This window comes from Geotrypetes seraphini, chromosome 3 (assembly GCF_902459505.1).
Source record: "Geotrypetes seraphini chromosome 3, aGeoSer1.1, whole genome shotgun sequence".
Lineage (NCBI taxonomy): Eukaryota > Metazoa > Chordata > Amphibia > Gymnophiona > Dermophiidae > Geotrypetes > Geotrypetes seraphini.
The window spans coordinates 164,609,778-164,629,692 of NC_047086.1; the positions used below are offsets into that span (position 1 = coordinate 164,609,778).

The 19,915-nt window shown below is 50.6% G+C and overlaps 1 protein-coding gene and 15 non-coding genes across 16 annotated transcripts; 1 reads left to right on the forward strand and 15 right to left on the reverse strand.

The window, feature by feature from the left end:
• Window positions 1-929: 929 nt before the first annotated feature.
• Window positions 930-1,038, reverse strand: TRNAL-UAA. Its single transcript has 2 exons — window positions 1,001-1,038; window positions 930-975 (listed from the first exon to the last, which is right to left on the reverse strand). It is a non-coding gene; the product is annotated as a tRNA-Leu (tRNA).
• Window positions 1,039-2,334: 1,296 nt separating this feature from the next.
• Window positions 2,335-2,443, reverse strand: TRNAL-UAA. The gene is made up of 2 exons: window positions 2,406-2,443; window positions 2,335-2,380 (listed from the first exon to the last, which is right to left on the reverse strand). It is a non-coding gene; the product is annotated as a tRNA-Leu (tRNA).
• A 1,977-nt stretch (window positions 2,444-4,420) lies between these two features.
• TRNAL-UAA lies at window positions 4,421-4,529 on the reverse strand. Its single transcript has 2 exons — window positions 4,492-4,529; window positions 4,421-4,466 (listed from the first exon to the last, which is right to left on the reverse strand). It is a non-coding gene; the product is annotated as a tRNA-Leu (tRNA).
• Window positions 4,530-5,132: 603 nt separating this feature from the next.
• On the reverse strand, window positions 5,133-5,241 carry TRNAL-UAA. Its single transcript has 2 exons — window positions 5,204-5,241; window positions 5,133-5,178 (listed from the first exon to the last, which is right to left on the reverse strand). It is a non-coding gene; the product is annotated as a tRNA-Leu (tRNA).
• A 646-nt stretch (window positions 5,242-5,887) lies between these two features.
• Window positions 5,888-11,247, forward strand: LOC117357207 (uncharacterized PE-PGRS family protein PE_PGRS10-like). Its single transcript, XM_033937578.1, has 2 exons — window positions 5,888-6,944; window positions 10,419-11,247. Exons 1-2 carry the CDS (start codon window positions 5,888-5,890, stop codon window positions 10,991-10,993), a joined length of 1,632 nt encoding a protein of 543 aa, XP_033793469.1. The 3' UTR covers window positions 10,994-11,247.
• Window positions 11,248-12,320: 1,073 nt separating this feature from the next.
• On the reverse strand, window positions 12,321-12,431 carry TRNAL-CAA. Its single transcript has 2 exons — window positions 12,394-12,431; window positions 12,321-12,366 (listed from the first exon to the last, which is right to left on the reverse strand). It is a non-coding gene; the product is annotated as a tRNA-Leu (tRNA).
• A 588-nt stretch (window positions 12,432-13,019) lies between these two features.
• Window positions 13,020-13,128, reverse strand: TRNAL-UAA. The gene is made up of 2 exons: window positions 13,091-13,128; window positions 13,020-13,065 (listed from the first exon to the last, which is right to left on the reverse strand). It is a non-coding gene; the product is annotated as a tRNA-Leu (tRNA).
• Window positions 13,129-13,709: 581 nt separating this feature from the next.
• TRNAL-CAA lies at window positions 13,710-13,820 on the reverse strand. Its single transcript has 2 exons — window positions 13,783-13,820; window positions 13,710-13,755 (listed from the first exon to the last, which is right to left on the reverse strand). It is a non-coding gene; the product is annotated as a tRNA-Leu (tRNA).
• Window positions 13,821-14,408: 588 nt separating this feature from the next.
• TRNAL-UAA lies at window positions 14,409-14,517 on the reverse strand. The gene is made up of 2 exons: window positions 14,480-14,517; window positions 14,409-14,454 (listed from the first exon to the last, which is right to left on the reverse strand). It is a non-coding gene; the product is annotated as a tRNA-Leu (tRNA).
• Window positions 14,518-15,099: 582 nt separating this feature from the next.
• TRNAL-CAA lies at window positions 15,100-15,210 on the reverse strand. The gene is made up of 2 exons: window positions 15,173-15,210; window positions 15,100-15,145 (listed from the first exon to the last, which is right to left on the reverse strand). It is a non-coding gene; the product is annotated as a tRNA-Leu (tRNA).
• A 590-nt stretch (window positions 15,211-15,800) lies between these two features.
• Window positions 15,801-15,909, reverse strand: TRNAL-UAA. The gene is made up of 2 exons: window positions 15,872-15,909; window positions 15,801-15,846 (listed from the first exon to the last, which is right to left on the reverse strand). It is a non-coding gene; the product is annotated as a tRNA-Leu (tRNA).
• A 583-nt stretch (window positions 15,910-16,492) lies between these two features.
• TRNAL-CAA lies at window positions 16,493-16,603 on the reverse strand. Its single transcript has 2 exons — window positions 16,566-16,603; window positions 16,493-16,538 (listed from the first exon to the last, which is right to left on the reverse strand). It is a non-coding gene; the product is annotated as a tRNA-Leu (tRNA).
• A 588-nt stretch (window positions 16,604-17,191) lies between these two features.
• Window positions 17,192-17,300, reverse strand: TRNAL-UAA. Its single transcript has 2 exons — window positions 17,263-17,300; window positions 17,192-17,237 (listed from the first exon to the last, which is right to left on the reverse strand). It is a non-coding gene; the product is annotated as a tRNA-Leu (tRNA).
• A 584-nt stretch (window positions 17,301-17,884) lies between these two features.
• On the reverse strand, window positions 17,885-17,996 carry TRNAL-CAA. The gene is made up of 2 exons: window positions 17,959-17,996; window positions 17,885-17,930 (listed from the first exon to the last, which is right to left on the reverse strand). It is a non-coding gene; the product is annotated as a tRNA-Leu (tRNA).
• A 591-nt stretch (window positions 17,997-18,587) lies between these two features.
• TRNAL-UAA lies at window positions 18,588-18,696 on the reverse strand. Its single transcript has 2 exons — window positions 18,659-18,696; window positions 18,588-18,622 (listed from the first exon to the last, which is right to left on the reverse strand). It is a non-coding gene; the product is annotated as a tRNA-Leu (tRNA).
• Window positions 18,697-19,279: 583 nt separating this feature from the next.
• TRNAL-CAA lies at window positions 19,280-19,390 on the reverse strand. Its single transcript has 2 exons — window positions 19,353-19,390; window positions 19,280-19,325 (listed from the first exon to the last, which is right to left on the reverse strand). It is a non-coding gene; the product is annotated as a tRNA-Leu (tRNA).
• Between the last annotated feature and the right edge of the window lie 525 nt (window positions 19,391-19,915).

Here is a 19,915-nt window from a genome sequence, read left to right on the forward strand (position 1 = left end):
GCATACCAAAGCTGCATCTCGCTTTAACAGTAGGGCAGAGCATCACATCTGGACCTTTTTCACAAATGCAGGTCCTCTCACCCAATCATCGTGGCCTTAACAGACCCAGGCTGTGTCCCAGCTTGTCAGGTGGTATGTTCCAGCTGTTACTTTTAAGTGGGAATACATCTTGCAGCTTAAATGAACCAAAAAAGACTTTGATACAAGAAACACAATATGTCAGAAGTCAGATTTGAACCCACGACTCCACATGGAGACCAGAAATCCACACACAGTGAAGAACAAGTGCTTAAGTCTGGCGCCTTAGAACACTCGGCCATTCTGACCCATAGGAATAGAATGAGTGGTGGCCATTTTTCCCCGCCTTTCCCTCCTCTGCATCCGGGTTCTCACAAAGGATGTGCTTTCAATCAGATTGATCAAAGAGAGTCCAAGTCTACTGAACCTAAGACATCTAGTTCCAATCTCGCCATGAGATACAGAGAGATTTGGACAGGCAGAAGACCCTGGCAGGTCCCTCATCAAAGCAAATGCTTGCAAGCTGAAGAGAGTTGGACCAAAACTTTGCTCAGAACAAGCAGAGGAGCAGGTTTATGGTGGAGGAATGCCTGGGTAAGACAATTGCCCATGAATCTTCAAGGAAAAACCTCCTGCAGACTGAGTTTTCAGGAAATGCAAATCATAGCCAAAAGCAACGAACAGAAGGGCCATACTCACAGGCCCAGACACACCAAAGCTGCTTCTGTCTTTAGCATCACATCTGGACCTTTTTCTCAAATGCAGGTCCTCTCACCCAATCATCGTGGCCTTAACAGACCCAGGCTGTGTCCCAGCTTGTCAGGTGGTATGTTCCAGCTGTTACTTTTAAGTGGGAATACATCTTGCAGTTTAAATGAACCAAAAAAGACCTTGATACAAGAAACACAATATGTCAGAAGTGGGATTTGAACCCACGACTCCACATGGAGACCAGAAAACCACACACAGTGAAGAACAAGTGCTTAAGTCTGGCGCCTTAGACCACTCGGCCATTCTGACACATAGGAATAGAATGAGTGGTGGCCATTTTTCCCCGCCTTTCCCTCCTCTGCATCCGGGTTCTCACAAAGGATGTGCTTTCAATCAGATTGATCAAAGAGAGTCCAAGTCTACTGAACCTAAGACATCTAGTTCCAATCTCGCCATGAGATACAGAGAGATTTGGACAGGCAGAAGACCCTGGCAGGTCCCTCATCAAAGCAAATGCTTGCAAGCTGAAGATAGTTGGACCAAAACTTTGCTCAGAACAAGCAGAGGAGCAGGTTTATGGTGGAGGAATGCCTGGATAAGACAATTGCCCATGAATCTTCAAGGAAAAACCTCCTGCAGACTGAGTTTTCAGGAAATGCAAATCATAGCCAAAAGCAACGAACAGAAGGGCCATACTCACAAGCCCAGACACACCAAAGCTGCTTCTGTCTTTAGCATCACATCTGAACCTTTTTATGAAATGCAGGTCCTCCCACCCAATGATCGTGGCCTTAAGAACCCTGCCTGTGTCCCAGCTGTCGGGTTTAGGTGGGAATGCATCCTCCAGCTTAAATGAACCAAAAATAGACTTTCATATGAAAAATATCAGCATGTCAGTAGTGGGATTTGAACCCCCACCCCCACATGGAGACCAGAAGACCCCCCATAGAGGGAAGAGCAAGTGCTTGAGTCTGGCGCCTTAGACCACTCGGCCATTCTGACACATAGGTATAGAATGAGTGGTGGCCATTTTTCCCCGCCTTTCCCTCCTCTGCATCCGGGTTCTCACAAAGGATGTGCTTTCAATCAGATTGATCAAAGAGAGTCCAAGTCTACTGAACCTAAGACATCTAGTTCCAATCTCGCCATGAGATACAGAGAGATTTGGACAGGTAGAAGACCCTGGCAGGTCCCTCATCAAAGCAAATGCTTGCAAGCTGAAGAGAGTTGGACCAAAACTTTGCTCAGAACAAGCAGAGGAGCAGGTTTATGGTGGAGGAATGCCTGGGTAAGACAATTGCCCATGAATCTTCAAGGAAAAACCTCCTGCAGACTGAGTTTTCAGGAAATGCAAATCATAGCCAAAAGCAACGAACAGAAGGGCCATACTCACAGGCCCAGACACAGCAAAGCTGCTTCTGTCTTTAGCATCACATCTGGACCTTTTTCTCAAATGCAGGTCCTCTCACCCAATCATCGTGGCCTTAACAGACCCAGGCTGTGTCCCAGCTTGTCAGGTGGTATGTTCCAGCTGTTACTTTTAAGTGGGAATACATCTTGCAGTTTAAATGAACCAAAAAAGACCTTGATTCAAGAAACACAATATGTCAGAAGTGGGATTTGAACCCACGACTCCACATGAAGACCAGAAAACCACACACAGTGAAGAACAAGTGCTTAAGTCTGGCGCCTTAGACCACTCGGCCATTCTGACACATAGGAATAGAATGAGTGGTGGCCATTTTTCCCCGCCTTTCCCTCCTCTGCATCCGGGTTCTCACAAAGGATGTGCTTTCAATCAGATTGATCAAAGAGAGTCCAAGTCTACTGAACCTAAGACATCTAGTTCCAATCTCGCCATGAGATACAGAGAGATTTGGACAGGCAGAAGACCCTGGCAGGTCCCTCATCAAAGCAAATGCTTGCAAGCTGAAGATAGTTGGACCAAAACTTTGCTCAGAACAAGCAGAGGAGCAGGTTTATGGTGGAGGAATGCCTGGATAAGACAATTGCCCATGAATCTTCAAGGAAAAACCTCCTGCAGACTGAGTTTTCAGGAAATGCAAATCATAGCCAAAAGCAACGAACAGAAGGGCCATACTCACAAGCCCAGACACACCAAAGCTGCTTCTGTCTTTAGCATCACATCTGAACCTTTTTATGAAATGCAGGTCCTCCCACCCAATGATCGTGGCCTTAAGAACCCTGCCTGTGTCCCAGCTGTCGGGTTTAGGTGGGAATGCATCCTCCAGCTTAAATGAACCAAAAATAGACTTTCATATGAAAAATATCAGCATGTCAGTAGTGGGATTTGAACCCCCACCCCCACATGGAGACCAGAAGACCCCCCATAGAGGGAACAGCAAGTGCTTGAGTCTGGCGCCTTAGACCACTCGGCCATTCTGACACATAGGTATAGAATGAGTGGTGGCCATTTTTCCCCGCCTTTCCCTCCTCTGCATCCGGGTTCTCACAAAGGATGTGCTTTCAATCAGATTGATCAAAGAGAGTCCAAGTCTACTGAACCTAAGACATCTAGTTCCAATCTCGCCATGAGATACAGAGAGATTTGGACAGGTAGAAGACCCTGGCAGGTCCCTCATCAAAGCAAATGCTTGCAAGCTGAAGAGAGTTGGACCAAAACTTTGCTCAGAACAAGCAGAGGAGCAGGTTTATGGTGGAGGAATGCCTGGGTAAGACAATTGCCCATGAATCTTCAAGGAAAAACCTCCTGCAGACTGAGTTTTCAGGAAATGCAAATCATAGCCAAAAGCAACGAACAGAAGGGCCATACTCACAGGCCCAGACACAGCAAAGCTGCTTCTGTCTTTAGCATCACATCTGAACCTTTTTATGAAATGCAGGTCCTCCCACCCAATGATCGTGGCCTTAAGAAACCCTGCCTGTGTCCCAGCTGTCGGGTTTAGGTGGGAACGCATCCTCCAGCTTAAATGAACCGAAAATAGACTTTCATATGAAAAATATCAGCATGTCAGAAGTGGGATTTGAACCCATGCCCCCACATGGAGACCAGAAGACCCCCCATAGAGGGAAGAGCAAGTGCTTGAGTCTGGCGCCTTAGACCACTCGGCCATTCTGACACATGAGATGTGGGCTTTGTGGGCATCATTATACCCCGCCTTTCCCTCCTCTGCGTCTGGGTTCTCTTCAAGGATGTGCTTCCAATCACACGGATCAAAGAGTCCAAGTCTACTGAATCTCAGAGAACTAGATCAAATCTCGCCATGAGAAACAGAGAGATTTGGGCAGGCAGAACACCCCGGCAGGTCCCTCGTCAAATCTAGTGCTTGCAAGTTGAAAGAAAACTGGACCTAAACTCTGCTCAGAACAGAAGAGCAAGTTTAGGGCGGAGGAATGCCCGGTTTAGACAATGGCCCATGACTCTTCAAATCAACAGCTCCTGTAGCGTGAGTTTTTAGGAAATGTGAAACAAAGGCAAAGGCCCAGACCCATGCATACCAAAGCTGCATCTCGCTTTAACAGTAGGGCAGAGCATCACATCTGGACCTTTTTCACAAATGCAGGTCCTCTCACCCAATCATCGTGGCCTTAACAGACCCAGGCTGTGTCCCAGCTTGTCAGGTGGTATGTTCCAGCTGTTACTTTTAAGTGGGAATACATCTTGCAGCTTAAATGAACCAAAAAAGACTTTGATACAAGAAACACAATATGTCAGAAGTCGGATTTGAACCCACGACTCCACATGGAGACCAGAAATCCACACACAGTGAAGAACAAGTGCTTAAGTCTGGCGCCTTAGACCACTCGGCCATTCTGACCCATAGGAATAGAATGAGTGGTGGCCATTTTTCCCCGCCTTTCCCTCCTCTGCATCCGGGTTCTCACAAAGGATGTGCTTTCAATCAGATTGATCAAAGAGAGTCCAAGTCTACTGAACCTAAGACATCTAGTTCCAATCTCGCCATGAGATACAGAGAGATTTGGACAGGCAGAAGACCCTGGCAGGTCCCTCATCAAAGCAAATGCTTGCAAGCTGAAGAGAGTTGGACCAAAACTTTGCTCAGAACAAGCAGAGGAGCAGGTTTATGGTGGAGGAATGCCTGGGTAAGACAATTGCCCATGAATCTTCAAGGAAAAACCTCCTGCAGACTGAGTTTTCAGGAAATGCAAATCATAGCCAAAAGCAACGAACAGAAGGGCCATACTCACAGGCCCATACACACCAAAGCTGCTTCTGTCTTTAGCATCACATCTGGACCTTTTTCTCAAATGCAGGTCCTCTCACCCAATCATCGTGGCCTTAACAGACCCAGGCTGTGTCCCAGCTTGTCAGGTGGTATGTTCCAGCTGTTACTTTTAAGTGGGAATACATCTTGCAGTTTAAATGAACCAAAAAAGACCTTGATTCAAGAAACACAATATGTCAGAAGTGGGATTTGAACCCACGACTCCACATGGAGACCAGAAAACCACACACAGTGAAGAACAAGTGTTTAAGTCTGGCGCCTTAGACCACTCGGCCATTCTGACACATAGGAATAGAATGAGTGGTGGCCATTTTTCCCCGCCTTTCCCTCCTCTGCATCCGGGTTCTCACAAAGGATGTGCTTTCAATCAGATTGATCAAAGAGAGTCCAAGTCTACTGAACCTAAGACATCTAGTTCCAATCTCGCCATGAGATACAGAGAGATTTGGACAGGCAGAAGACCCTGGCAGGTCCCTCATCAAAGCAAATGCTTGCAAGCTGAAGATAGTTGGACCAAAACTTTGCTCAGAACAAGCAGAGGAGCAGGTTTATGGTGGAGGAATGCCTGGATAAGACAATTGCCCATGAATCTTCAAGGAAAAACCTCCTGCAGACTGAGTTTTCAGGAAATGCGAGCCCAAGACCTAGTGTCGAAGGGCATAATGTAATACGGGGCTGGTGAGCCTCCGTGTTAGGGATCGGTGGGGCGGTCGGGGGGCGGTCGAGTCGGCGTCGTGGCTGATTGGCCTGCAAAAGGCTAAAAAGCCGAATTTGAATTTCATTGGTGGGCTGGGGCGTGCACGGGGGAGCCGAGGGGATAAAAGGGGAGGGCTTGGAGGACCTTAACTGTTCGGGTCCTCCAACGCGGTTTTTCTCCAAGGCGGTTTCTGGTGCGCTGTGGGGCTTCCGTGCCTGTTGTCGGCGGCGGCATGGCGGCAAGGGCTGGTTCGGACGTGGCGGAGATTTCTTTCCGTGCGGGGGATTCCTTGCTGGAGGACTCTGAAGACCAGGTGGGTGCTGGGAGCGCAGCGGGGCGGGGCAGGCCGTCCCGCAGATCGAAGCGGGATGCTCTATCGGCCATTGCCATCGCTGCCTCTGTGGGCCGCGTGGCGGGGCGGAGTCTTGAGCCGGGGGTGTCCTCGGACGGGGTTGTGCCGCGGAAGGCTGCAGGCAAGTCCAAACACGGCGGGCGGGGCAAGTCGGGCGGGAGGCAGTCTGTCCGGCCAGAAAGCAGCAGCTCTGGGGCGTCTGGTCTGCTGCAGGGGGTGGGGAGTGTGGAGTCTGTTGTACTGCCGGCTTCCAGTGACCTGACTGAGCCGGTAGTGCTTCCGCTTCCCATTTCTGGTGGTGATGGTGCGGTGGGGCGGGTGTTTCCACCTTTTGGGGAGGGGTTTGCTCGTGCTGAGGAGAGAGTATCTCGTGAGTCTCCCCAGCCTTCCACCGGCTGGGGTGCCGGCTCCTGGGGTACCGGTCCTGGGGGGCCTTCTGGTGTGCATTATGGGGCTTTCCCGTGGGGGCCTGGGCAGCAAGGGTGGTGGTCTGGGCAACAGGGTTGGGGTCCCGGCATGTTTCCCCCTTACTGGGGAGGGGGTTTTGTTCCTGGGTGGTCGGGCGGGCCCCTGCCGAGTCGGGCCGGGGGTGCTGGTTGGGGGGCGCCTGGGGGTGGTTTACCGGGCTCTGTTCCTGGCTGTGGTTTTTCTTCGCAGAGTCCATTGGTCGTTCCGGAGACTCGGTGGAGTGCCGCTGGCGGTGTTCCTGGTCCAGTGTCCGTCAGCGTTGGGACGGCATCTGATCGACGGCGCAGCGAGGGAGCTCCGGTTACTTCGGCGGCGGTGACGGTGGCTGTTGGCGGTGGCGCTGCTGGTCCCTCGGAGGATGTGGTGGTTGCTGACCGTGGCGGCACTGTGGTGGAGCGCCCATCGGGGTCCTCGGCGGAGGTTGTTTCCAGCGGCATCTCCGTTCCTGTGACAGATTCTTCTACAGCGGGTAAGTTGGCGCCTGCTTTGGTTGCTGGGGGTAAATCTGGTGGTAAAAGGGGTAGAGGGAAACGGCGGCGCAGGCGAGATTCGTCTTCCTCTAGTCAGTCCTCCTCTTCGTCCTCCTCTTCGTCCTCGGCCTCCTCCTCTTCGGCTCTCGGGCCTGGGGGGGTGGCTGTTCCTGCAGAGGGTGGCTCCGTTGCTCCGCAGGGTGACGGTCGGGGTGTGCCCGCTTTGGTGGCCCTGACTGAACTTTGGGAGCGGGTGCCGCGGACTTTGAGGCGTAAGATTCGGCGGCGTTCCTGTATCGATGTTTTTCGTCTTATGGAGGGTAGGGTGCATCGGCGGAACCGTAAGAAGTCGAAGCGGGAGGCGGGTTCCTCCAAGCCTTTTCCAGTCGGGAGGTCCATCCTTAATTGGATCCGTTCTTTTATGCGGCTGGCTAGCGTTTGGGGGCGTGCGCATCCTAGTGATTATGGACTGTTACTCGCTTATGCCGATTCTGTGCTTGACGCGTATCAGCGTTTTGGGGGCTGGACGTGGTTGAACTACGATGAGGCGTTTAGAGATAAAATGGAGGAGAATTCTCATATGTCTTGGGGAACGCAAGATGTTAACCTATGGCTGACTCATATGTCCTCCAAGTCTGGAGCGGTCCCTGGGAGCGGGGGACGCGTTCCAGTGGGTGTTTCGGGTGGCGGGCGGCCCTTTCGGTCCGGGACGGGGGTGGGGTCTGGAGGGGGAGCGGGCAGTGACGTTTGTTGGAAGTTCAACAGATCGAGTTGCTCATTCACGGATTGTAGATTTCGGCACGCCTGCTCCCAGTGCGGGCAGCCTCACCCCTTGCTTAAATGCCCCAAGAAACCGACTTCGGGGCCTGGGAGCGTTGGCAAGTAGCAGTGCCGTTCCCACGCCGGTTTCGGTTCATGCGATGAGTCCCTGGCTGCGTCTTTACCGGCCGGAGCGCATTGGTACCTTATTGGAGCGTGGGTTCTCCGTTGGCTTTGAGATCCCTTTTCGGGGCATAGTGTCGGAGGCGCGGTCGCGCAATGCATCGTCGGTTACTCAGTTGCGTTCGGTAGTGCGTCGTAAATTGGGGGAGGAATTGCGTTTAGGGCGGATTGCTGGTCCTTTCCGTGAGCGGCCGTTTCCGGTCATGATGGTTTCTCCGCTGGCGGTTGTTCCTAAGAAGGACCAGGGCAAGTTCCGCCTTATTCACAATTTATCTCGTCCTGCTGGGTGTTCTGTTAATGATGGTATTCCGCGTGACCTGTGCTCGGTTCGGTATTCTTCTGTGGATTGTGCCGTTCGTCTTATCCTTAGGGCTGGCCGTGGGTCCCTGTTGGCGAAGGTGGATATTCAATCCGCTTTCCGGTTATTGCCCGTTAATCCTCAGTCTTACCATTTGTTGGGGTTTCGTTTCGAGGGTGCATACTTTTATGATCGTTGTCTGCCCATGGGGTGTTCTATCTCGTGTGCCTACTTCGAGATGTTCAGCACGTTTCTTCATTGGGTGGTGGTGCAGCGTGCCGGGTTGGATGCCGTGGTGCACTATCTCGATGATTTTTTGTTTATCGGCCCTCGGGATACGGACGAATGCGGGCGACTAAAGAGGGTTTTCGAGGCTATGGCCGCTGAATTTGGGATTCCTTTGGCGATTGACAAGTCTGAGGGTCCAGCTACGTCCCTGGTCTTTCTGGGGATCGAGTTGGATTCTGAGGCTATGGTGACTCGTTTGCCGGTGGGTAAGGTGCGGCAGTTGCTCGATCTCATTGAGAGCGTCTTATCTGCCCGTAAGTCTACTTTGCATGTGGTGCAGTCGCTTATTGGATCCCTTAACTTTGCTTGTCGGGTGTTGCCAATGGGTCGCGTTTTTTCCCGTCGGCTGTCTGCGTCCACTGCTGGAGTACGGGATAAGCGGCATTTTTTGCGGCTGTCGGCTGGGGTCCGGGCGGACCTCCGCATGTGGGCTTGTTTTTTACGGGACTTTAATGGCTGCTTGCCTATGCAGGCTCCGGAGGTGGCTAACGGGGATTTGGAGTTGTTTTCTGACGCGGCGGGTGGGGTCGGTTTTGGCCTTTACTGTCAGGGTGCTTGGTGTGCTGAGCGGTGGCCTCAGGATTGGGTAGATAGGGGTATTACGCGTAACATCACACTTTTGGAATTGTTTCCCTTCATTGTGACATGCGAACTGTGGCCTGACAAACTAAGGGATAGGCGTGTTCTCTTTTGGTGTGATAACCTCGGGGTTGTGGAGGTTGTTAACAGGCAGACGGCTCACTGCCTGTCAGTTGCTGTGCTGGTCCGGGCTTTGGTTCTGCGCTGTTTGCATCTTAATGTCTTTATTAGGGCTCGGCATGTGCCCGGCTTGCAGAATGGCATTGCTGACGCTCTTTCCCGTTTCCATTTTTCACAGTTTCGTCGACTCGCGCCGGAGGCTCACGTGGATGGCTTGGCGATGCCGGAGCATTTGTGGAGCCTGGTCGAGAAGGAGTGTGGGAAATGCTCCGTCTGTCGGTAGCACCTGCGACTTGGTCGCATTACTCATCTGGCTTTCGCGTGGTCTCTACCTTTTTGTTCAGTCGGGGCTGGGTCCCAGGGCATGTGGCCGAGTCCTTTCTTGAGGATTTCGTGCTGGATTCAGGAAGAGCTGGTGTCTCCCAAAGGGTAGTACGGGGGCGGTTGGCGGGGTTTGCCTTTTTCTGTCGGGCGTTGGGTTGGAAGTGTCCTTCCTCGGGTTTCGTGGTTCAGCGTTTGCTTCGTGCACTGGGTAGGGTTGTTCTTCCCAGGCCTGATTCGCGCTTGCCGATTCAGCATGGCTTACTCGTCCGGCTTTTGTTGGTCTTACCTGATCTGGCCCATTCGTCGTACGAGACGTCCCTTTTTCGGGCGGCCTTTTCGGTGGCCTTTTTTGGGGCGTTGCGTGTGGGGGAGTTGTTGGTGAGTGCAGCTGATAGGGCTAGGGGGCGTGGGCTGTTGGTGCACCATGTGCGGCTGGGTGTGGGCGAGGTGCATATCTGTGTGGCTAGTTCCAAGACGGATCAGGCCGGCCATGGGCGGTGGTTGGTTCTTCATCGGGTGGTGGGTTGTGTCTCTTGTCCGGTGCGTTGCCTGAGCGATTTTTTGTCGGCGCGTGTTGCGGTTTCCCCTGTATTGTTTGTTCATGCGAATGGGTCCCCTCTTTCCAGATACCAGTTCCTGGCAGTGCTTCGTTTGGCCTTGGTGCGCTGTGGTGAGGAGCCCAGTCGATATGGCACTCATTCGTTTCGGATCGGTGCTGCCACCAGTGCTCGTGCCGCTGGTATGTCGGAAGAGGGCATCCGTCGGTTGGGTAGATGGGTGTCCGGGGCCTTCCGCTGTTACATTAGACCGTCGGACGCGGTTTCGGGACATGGGGGGAGTTCGGGGGGTCGGTAGTGGTATTGCGGGGTATGTGGGGGGTTTTTCGTTTCTGTCTGTGGCACTTATGTTTTTGTTTTTTCAGGTGCTGGTCGGTGCAAGTCGGTGTGGATAATCGGCCATTCTTTTGTGCATTGGGCTGGAGAGCGGTCTCGGTTGCGTCCTGGAGGTCGTCACCTGGGACTTGGCCATCTGGGTGTTCGAGTATCCTGGTGGGGTCAGCGCGGCATGAGATGGTATCAGCTCTTGCCGTTCTTGGCTTCTTTGCGGGATTCCCCTCGTCGTCCGGACGTGCTCATCATTCATCTGGGGGGCAATGATGTCGATTCTTTGTCGGCTCGGCAGTTAGTTAACGTTATTAAGGACGACTTGCGGGTTCTTTTTGCTTGGTTTCCGGGCACGCGTGTGCTGTGGTCTGACGTTATTCCGAGGCTGCGGTGTCTTTCGTCTCGCCGGTGGACTAGGGGGTTGGCTAAGTTTAACCGCCAGGTTGGGAAGTGGGTGGAGTCACAGGGTGGTACGCAGTTGTTGCATGGGTGGGTTGATGTTGGTTGTGGTGGGCTTTACCACACGGATAGGGTCCATTTGTCTGACATTGGGTGTGATTTGCTCTTGGACGATTTTGCTGTGGGTTGTGAGCGCGTTTTGGGCTTGGGTTAGCCGCCGCTCTGTTGTTGGGGGGGGGGCCTGTGGGATCTCAGGCCTGTGGCGGATCCCCGAGCTACTCGGTCATTGGGGCTCATCGGGTGATGAGCGGTGGGCCGGCGGGGTGCCGTGCCTGGTGGGTCAGGTGACCCGAGAAAAAGGGGCATGAGGGACATGCCACCCCTCAGACCCTTGTTGAAGTGGCAGGGTCGAGGGCACTGAACACTTTGTTTTGGGTAGCTCGGGGGGAGCTCTTGGATTTATATTAATTGTAGTGGTAAAATATGTAAACAAGTTGTTTGTATCAATAAACTGAGCTGCGGCTAATTACCCAAAAAATAGAGTTGTTGTGTCTTATTGAATAGTTTGGATGGGTACCTTTAGTAGGTTGTGCTATGGGAAAAGGAACTAAGGAGCTCATCCAGATCCAGTTATTAATGCGAGCCCAAGACCTAGTGTCGAAGGGCATAATGTAATACGGGGCTGGTGAGCCTCCGTGTTAGGGATCGGTGGGGCGGTCGGGGGGCGGTCGAGTCGGCGTCGTGGCTGATTGGCCTGCAAAAGGCTAAAAAGCCGAATTTGAATTTCATTGGTGGGCTGGGGCGTGCACGGGGGAGCCGAGGGGATAAAAGGGGAGGGCTTGGAGGACCTTAACTGTTCGGGTCCTCCAACGCGGTTTTTTCCCTCCCACCCTCCCTTTGTTTTGCTTGGTTTTAGGGAGAAGCTCGGGGCGGATCCCCGAGCTACTCGGTCATTGGGGCTCATCGGGTGATGAGCGGTGGGCCGGCGGGGTGCCGTGCCAGGTGGGTCAGGTGACCCGAGAAAAAGGGGCATGAGGGACATGCCACCCCTCAGACCCTTGTTGAAGTGGCAGGGTCGAGGGCACTGAACACTTTGTTTTGGGTAGCTCGGGGGGAAGCTCTTGGATTTATATTAATTGTAGTGGTAAAATATGTAAACAAGTTGTTTGTATCAATAAACTGAGCTGCGGCTAATTACCCAAAAAATAGAGTTGTTGTGTCTTATTGAATAGTTTGGATGGGTACCTTTAGTAGGTTGTGCTATGGGAAAAGGAACTAAGGAGCTCATCCAGATCCAGTTATTAATGCAAATCATAGCCAAAAGCAACGAACAGAAGGGCCATACTCACAGGCCCAGACACACCAAAGCTGCTTCTGTCTTTAGCATCACATCTGAACCTTTTTATGAAATGCAGGTCCTCCCACCCAATGATCGTGGCCTTAAGAAACCCTGCCTGTGTCCCAGCTGTCGGGTTTAGGTGGGAATGCATCCTCCAGCTTAAATGAACCAAAAATAGACTTTCATATGATAAATATCAGCATGTCAGAAGTGGGATTTGAACCCACGCCCCCACATGGAGACCAGAAGACCCACCATAGAGGGAAGAGGAAGTGCTTGAGTCTGGCGCCTTAGACCACTCGGCCATTCTGACACATGAGATGTGGGCTTTGTGGGCACCATTATACCCCGCCTTTCCCTCCTCTGCGTCTGGGTTCTCTTCAAGGATGTGCTTCCAATCACATGGATCAAAAAGTCCAAGTCTACTGAATCTCAGAGATCTAGTTCAAATCTCGCCATGAGAAAGAGAGATTCGGGCAGGCAGAACACCCCGGCAGGTCCCTCGTCAAATCTAGTGCTTGCAAGATGAAAGAAAACTGGACCTAAACTCTGCTCAGAAGAGAAGAGCAAGTTTAGGGCGGAGGAATGCCCGGTTTAGACAATGGCCCATGACTCTTCAAATCAACAGCTCCTGTAGCGTGAGCTTTTAGGAAATGTGAAACAAAGGCAAAGGCCCAGACCCATGCATACCAGAGCTGCATCTCGCTTTAACAGTAGGGCAGAGCATCACATCTGGACCTTTTTCTCAAATGCAGGTCCTCTCACCCAATCATCGTGGCCTTAACAGACCCAGGCTGTATCCCAGCTTGTCAGGTGGTATGTTCCAGCTGTTACTTTTAAGTGGGAATACATCTTGCAGTTTAAATGAACCAAAAAAGACCTTGATTCAAGAAACACAATATGTCAGAAGTGGGATTTGAACCCACAACTCCACATGGAGACCAGAAAACCACACACAGTGAAGAACAAGTGCTTAAGTCTGGCGCCTTAGACCACTCGGCCATTCTGACACATAGGAATAGAATGAGTGGTGGCCATTTTTCCCCGCCTTTCCCTCCTCTGCATCCAGGTTCTCACAAAGGATGTGCTTTCAATCAGATTGATCAAAGAGAGTCCAAGTCTACTGAACCTAAGACATCTAGTTCCAATCTCGCCATGAGATACAGAGAGATTTGGACAGGCAGAAGACCTGGCAGGTCCCTCATCAAAGCAAATGTTTGCAAGCTGAAGAGAGTTGGACCAAAACTTTGCTCAGAACAAGCAGAGGAGCAGGTTTATGGTGGAGGAATGCCTGGGTAAGACAATTGCCCATGAATCTTCAAGGAAAAACCTCCTGCAGACTGAGTTTTCAGGAAATGCAAATCATAGCCAAAAGCAACGAACAGAAGGGCCATACTCACAAGCCCAGACACACCAAAGCTGCTTCTGTCTTTAGCATCACATCTGAACCTTTTTATGAAATGCAGGTCCTCCCACCCAATGATCGTGGCCTTAAGAACCCTGCCTGTGTCCCAGCTGTCGGGTTTAGGTGGGAATGCATCCTCCAGCTTAAATGAACCAAAAATAGACTTTCATATGAAAAATATCAGCATGTCAGAAGTGGGATTTGAACCCACACCCCCACATGGAGACCAGAAGACCCACCATAGAGAGAAGAGGAAGTGCTTGAGTCTGGCGCCTTAGACCACTCGGCCATTCTGACACATGAGATGTGGGCTTTGTGGGCACCATTATACCCCGCCTTTCCCTCCTCTGCGTCTGGGTTCTCTTCAAGGATGTGCTTCCAATCACACGGATCAAAAAGTCCAAGTCTACTGAATCTCAGAGATCTAGTTCAAATCTCGCCATGAGAAAGAGAGATTCGGGCAGGCAGAACACCCCGGCAGGTCCCTCGTCAAATCTAGTGCTTGCAAGATGAAAGAAAACTGGACCTAAACTCTGCTCAGAACAGAAGAGCAAGTTTAGGGCGGAGAAATGCCCGGTTTAGACAATGGCCCATGACTCTTCAAGTCAACAGCTCCTGTAGCGTGAGCTTTTAGGAAATGTGAAACAAAGGCAAAGGCCCAGACCCATGCATACCAAAGCTGCATCTCGCTTTAACAGTAGGGCAGAGCATCACATCTGGACCTTTTTCACGAATGCAGGTCCTCTCACCCAATCATCGTGGCCTTAACAGACCCAGGCTGTGTCCCAGCTTGTCAGGTGGTATGTTCCAGCTGTTACTTTTAAGTGGGAATACATCTTGCAGCTTAAATGAACCAAAAAAGACCTTGATTCAAGAAACACAATATGTCAGAAGTGGGATTTGAACCCACGACTCCACATGGAGACCAGAAAACCACACACAGTGAAGAACAAGTGCTTAAGTCTGGCGCCTTAGACCACTCGGCCATTCTGACACATAGGAATAGAATGAGTGGTGGCCATTTTTCACCGCCTTTCCCTCCTCTGCATCCGGGTTCTCACAAAGGATGTGCTTTCAATCAGATTGATCAAAGAGAGTCCAAGTCTACTGAACCTAAGACATCTAGTTCCAATCTCGCCATGAGATACAGAGAGATTTGGACAGGCAGAAGACCTGGCAGGTCCCTCATCAAAGCAAATGATTGCAAGCTGAAGAGAGTTGGACCAAAACTTTGCTCAGAACAAGCAGAGGAGCAGGTTTATGGTGGAGGAATGCCTGGGTAAGACAATAGCCCATGATTCTTCAAGGAAAAACCTCCTGCAGACTGAGTTTTCAGGAAATGCAAATCATAGCCAAAAGCAACGAACAGAAGGGCCATACTCACAGGCCCAGACACACCAAAGCTGCTTCTGTCTTTAGCATCACATCTGAACCTTTTTATGAAATACAGGTCCTCCCACCCAATGATCGTGGCCTTAAGAAACCCTGCCCGTGTCCCAGCTGTCGGGTTTAGGTGGGAATGCATCCTCCAGCTTAAATGAACCGAAAATAGACTTTCATATGAAAAATATCAGCATGTCAGAAATGGGATTTGAACCCACGCCCCCACATGGAGACCAGAAGACCCCCCATAGAGGGAAGAGGAAGTGCTTGAGTCTGGCGCCTTAGACCACTCGGCCATTCTGACACATGAGATGTGGGCTTTGTGGGCACCATTATACCCCGCCTTTCCCTCCTCTGCGTCTGGGTTCTCTTCAAGGATGTGCTTCCAATCACACGGATCAAAGAGTCCAAGTCTACTGAATCTCAGAGATCTAGATCAAATCTCGCCATGAGAAACAGAGAGATTTGGGCAGGCAGAACACCCCGGCAGGTCCCTCGTCAAATCTAGTGCTTGCAAGTTGAAAGAAAACTGGACCTAAACTCTGCTCAGAAGAGAAGAGCAAGTTTAGGGCGGAGGAATGCCCGGTTTAGACAATGGCCCATGACTCTTCAAATCAACAGCTCCTGTAGCGTGAGCTTTTAGGAAATGTGAAACAAAGGCAAAGGCCCAGACCCATGCATACCAAAGCTGCATCTCGCTTTAACAGTAGGGCAGAGCATCACATCTGGACCTTTTTCACGAATGCAGGTCCTCTCACCCAATCATCGTGGCCTTAACAGATCCAGGCTGTGTCCCAGCTTGTCAGGTGGTATGTTCCAGCTGTTACTATTAAGTGGGAATACATCTTGCAGCTTAAATGAACCAAAAAAGACCTTGATTCGAGAAACACAATATGTCAGAAGTGGGATTTGAACCCACGACTCCACATGGAGACCAGAAAACCACACACAGTGAAGAACAAGTGCTTAAGTCTGGCGCCTTAGACCACTTGGCCATTCTGACACATAGGAATAGAATGAGTGGTGGCCATTTTTCCCCGCCTTTCCCTCCTCTGCATCCGGGTTCTCACAAAGGATGTGCTTTCAATCAGATTGATCAAAGAGAGTCCAAGTCTACTGAACCTAAGACATCTAGTTCCAATCTCGCCATGAGATACAGAGAGATTTGGACAGGCAGAAGACCCTGGCAGGTCCCTCATCAAAGCAAATGCTTGCAAGCTGAAGAGAGTTGGACCAAAACTTTGCTCAGAACAAGCAGAGGAGCAGGTTTATGGTGGAGGAATGCCTGGGTAAGACAATAGCCCATGAATCTTCAAGGAAAAACCTCCTGCAGACTGAGTTTTCAGGAAATGCAAATCATAGCCAAAAGCAACGAACAGAAGGGCCATACTCACAGGCCCAGACACACCAAAGCTGCTTCTGTCTTTAGCATCACATCTGAACCTTTTTATGAAATGCAGGTCCTCCCACCCAATGATCGTGGCCTTAAGAAACCCTGCCTGTGTCCCAGCTGTCGGGTTTAGGTGGGAATGCATCCTCCAGCTTAAATGAACCAAAAATAGACTTTCATATGAAAAATATCAGCATGTCAGAAGTGGGATTTGAACCCACACCCCAACATGGAGACCAGAAGACCCACCATAGAGGGAAGAGGAAGTGCTTGAGTCTGGCGCCTTAGACCACTCGGCCATTCTGACACATGAGATGTGGGCTTTGTGGGCACCATTATACCCCGCCTTTCCCTCCTCTGCGTCTGGGTTCTCTTCAAGGATGTGCTTCCAATCACATGGATCAAAAAGTCCAAGTCTACTGAATCTCAGAGATCTAGTTCAAATCTCGCCATGAGAAAGAGAGATTCGGGCAGACAGAACACCCCGGCAGGTCCCTCGTCAAATCTAGTGCTTGCAAGATGAAAGAAAACTGGACCTAAACTCTGCTCAGAAGAGAAGAGCAAGTTTAGGGCGGTGGAATGCCCGGTTTAGACAATGGCCCATGACTCTTCAAATCAACAGCTCCTGTAGCGTGAGCTTTTAGGAAATGTGAAACAAAGGCAAAGGCCCAGACCCATGCATACCAGAGCTGCATCTCGCTTTAACAGTAGGGCAGAGCATCACATCTGGACCTTTTTCACGAATGCAGGTCCTCTCACCCAATCATCGTGGCCTTAACAGACCCAGGCTGTGTCCCAGCTTGTCAGGTGGTATGTTCCAGCTGTTACTTTTAAGTGGGAATACATCTTGCAGCTTAAATGAACCAAAAAAGATCTTGATTCGAGAAACACAATATGTCAGAAGTGGGATTTGAACCCATGACTCCACATGGAGACCAGAAAACCACACACAGTGAAGAACAAGTGCTTAAGTCTGGCACCTTAGACCACTCGGCCATTCTGACACATAGGAATAGGATTGAGTGGTGGCCATTTTTCCCCGCCTTTCCCTCCTCTGCATCCGGGTTCTCACAAAGGATGTGCTTTCAATCAGATTGATCAAAGAGAGTCCAAGTCTACTGAACCTAAGACATCTAGTTCCAATCTCGCCATGAGATACAGAGAGATTTGGACAGGCAGAAGACCCTGGCAGGTCCCTCATCAAAGCAAATGCTTGCAAGCTGAAGAGAGTTGGACCAAAACTTTGCTCAGAACAAGCAGAGGAGCAGGTTTATGGTGGAGGAATGCCTGGGTAAGACAATAGCCCATGATTCTTCAAGGAAAAACCTCCTGCAGACTGAGTTTTCAGGAAATGCAAATCATAGCCAAAAGCAACGAACAGAAGGGCCATACTCACAGGCCCAGACACACCAAAGCTGCTTCTGTCTTTAGCATCACATCTGAACCTTTTTATGAAATGCAGGTCCTCCCACCCAATGATCGTGGCCTTAAGAAACCCTGCCTGTGTCCCAGCTGTCGGGTTTAGGTGGGAATGCATCCTCCAGCTTAAATGAACCGAAAATAGACTTTCATATGAAAAATATCAGCATGTCAGAAGTGGGATTTGAACCCACGCCCCCACATGGAGACCAGAAGAACCCCCCATAGAGAGAAGAGGAAGTGCTTGAGTCTGGCGCCTTAGACCACTCGGCCATTCTGACACATGAGATGTGGGCTTTGTGGGCACCATTATACCCCGCCTTTCCCTCCTCTGCGTCTGGGTTCTCTTCAAGGATGTGCTTCCAATCACACGGATCAAAGAGTCCAAGTCTACTGAATCTCAGAGATCTAGATCAAATCTCGCCATGAGAAACAGAGAGATTTGGGCAGGCAGAACACCCCGGCAGGTCCCTCGTCAAATCTAGTGCTTGCAAGTTGAAAGAAAACTGGACCTAAACTCTGCTCAGAAGAGAAGAGCAAGTTTAGGGCGGAGGAATGCCCGGTTTAGACAATGGCCCATGACTCTTCAAATCAACAGCTCCTGTAGCGTGAGCTTTTAGGAAATGTGAAACAAAGGCAAAGGCCCAGACCCATGCATACCAAAGCTGCATCTCGCTTTAACAGTAGGGCAGAGCATCACATCTGGACCTTTTTCACGAATGCAGGTCCTCTCACCCAATCATCGTGGCCTTAACAGACCCAGGCTGTGTCCCAGCTTGTCAGGTGGTATGTTCCAGCTGTTACTTTTAAGTGGGAATACATCTTGCAGCTTAAATGAACCAAAAAAGACCTTGATTCGAAGAAACACAATATGTCAGAAGTGGGATTTGAACCCACGACTCCACATGTAGACCAGAAAACCACACACAGTGAAGAACAAGTGCTTAAGTCTGGCGCCTTAGACCACTTGGCCATTCTGACACATAGGAATAGAATGAGTGGTGGCCATTTTTCCCCGCCTTTCCCTCCTCTGCATCCGGGTTCTCACAAAGGATGTGCTTTCAATCAGATTGATCAAAGAGAGTCCAAGTCTTCTGAACCTAAGACATCTAGTTCCAATCTCGCCATGAGATACAGAGAGATTTGGACAGGCAGAAGACCCTGGCAGGTCCCTCATCAAAGCAAATGCTTGCAAGCTGAAGAGAGTTGGACCAAAACTTTGCTCAGAACAAGCAGAGGAGCAGGTTTATGGTGGAGGAATGCCTGGGTAAGACAATAGCCCATGAATCTTCAAGGAAAAACCTCCTGCAGACTGTGTTTTCAGGAAATGCAAATCATAGCCAAAAGCAACGAACAGAAGGGCCATACTCACAGGCCCAGACACACCAAAGCTGCTTCTGTCTTTAGCATCACATCTGAACCTTTTTATGAAATGCAGGTCCTCCTACCCAATGATCGTGGCCTTAAGAAACCCTGCCTGTGTCCCAGCTGTCGGGTTTAGGTGGGAATGCATCCTCCAGCTTAAATGAACCGAAAATAGACTTTCATATGAAAAATATCAGCATGTCAGAAGTGGGATTTGAACCCACGCCCCAACATGGAGACCAGAAGACCCACCATAGAGGGAAGAGGAAGTGCTTGAGTCTGGCGCCTTAGACCACTCGGCCATTCTGACACATGAGATGTGGGCTTTGTGGGCACCATTATACCCCGCCTTTCCCTCCTCTGCGTCTGGGTTCTCTTCAAGGATGTGCTTCCAATCACACTGGATCAAAAAGTCCAAGTCTACTGAATCTCAGAGATCTAGTTCAAATCTCGCCATGAGAACAGAGAGATTCGGGCAGGCAGAACACCCCGGCAGGTCCCTCGTCAAATCTAGTGCTTGCAAGATGAAAGAAAACTGGACCTAAACTCTTCTCAGAAGAGAAGAGCAAGTTTAGGGCGGAGGAATGCCCGGTTTAGACAATGGCCCATGACTCTTCAAATCAACAGCTCCTGTAGCGTGAGCTTTTAGGAAATGTGAAACAAAGGCAAAGGCCCAGACCCATGCATACCAAAGCTGCATCTCGCTTTAACAGTAGGGCAGAGCATCACATCTGGACCTTTTTCACGAATGCAGGTCCTCTCACCCAATCATCGTGGCCTTAACAGACCCAGGCTGTGTCCCAGCTTGTCAGGTGGTATGTTCCAGCTGTTACTT

What these genes read in the sequence shown, in the direction of transcription:
- LOC117357207 (XM_033937578.1), top strand. Translation starts at nt 5,888, where the DNA reads ATGGCGGCAAGGGCTGGTTCGGACGTGGCGGAGATTTCTTTCCGTGCG. An exon ending in GACAGATTCTTCTACAGCGG is followed by an intron (nt 6,945 to 10,418) that starts GTAAGTTGGCGC and finishes TTGTTTTTTCAG; the next exon opens with GTGCTGGTCGGTGCAAGTCG.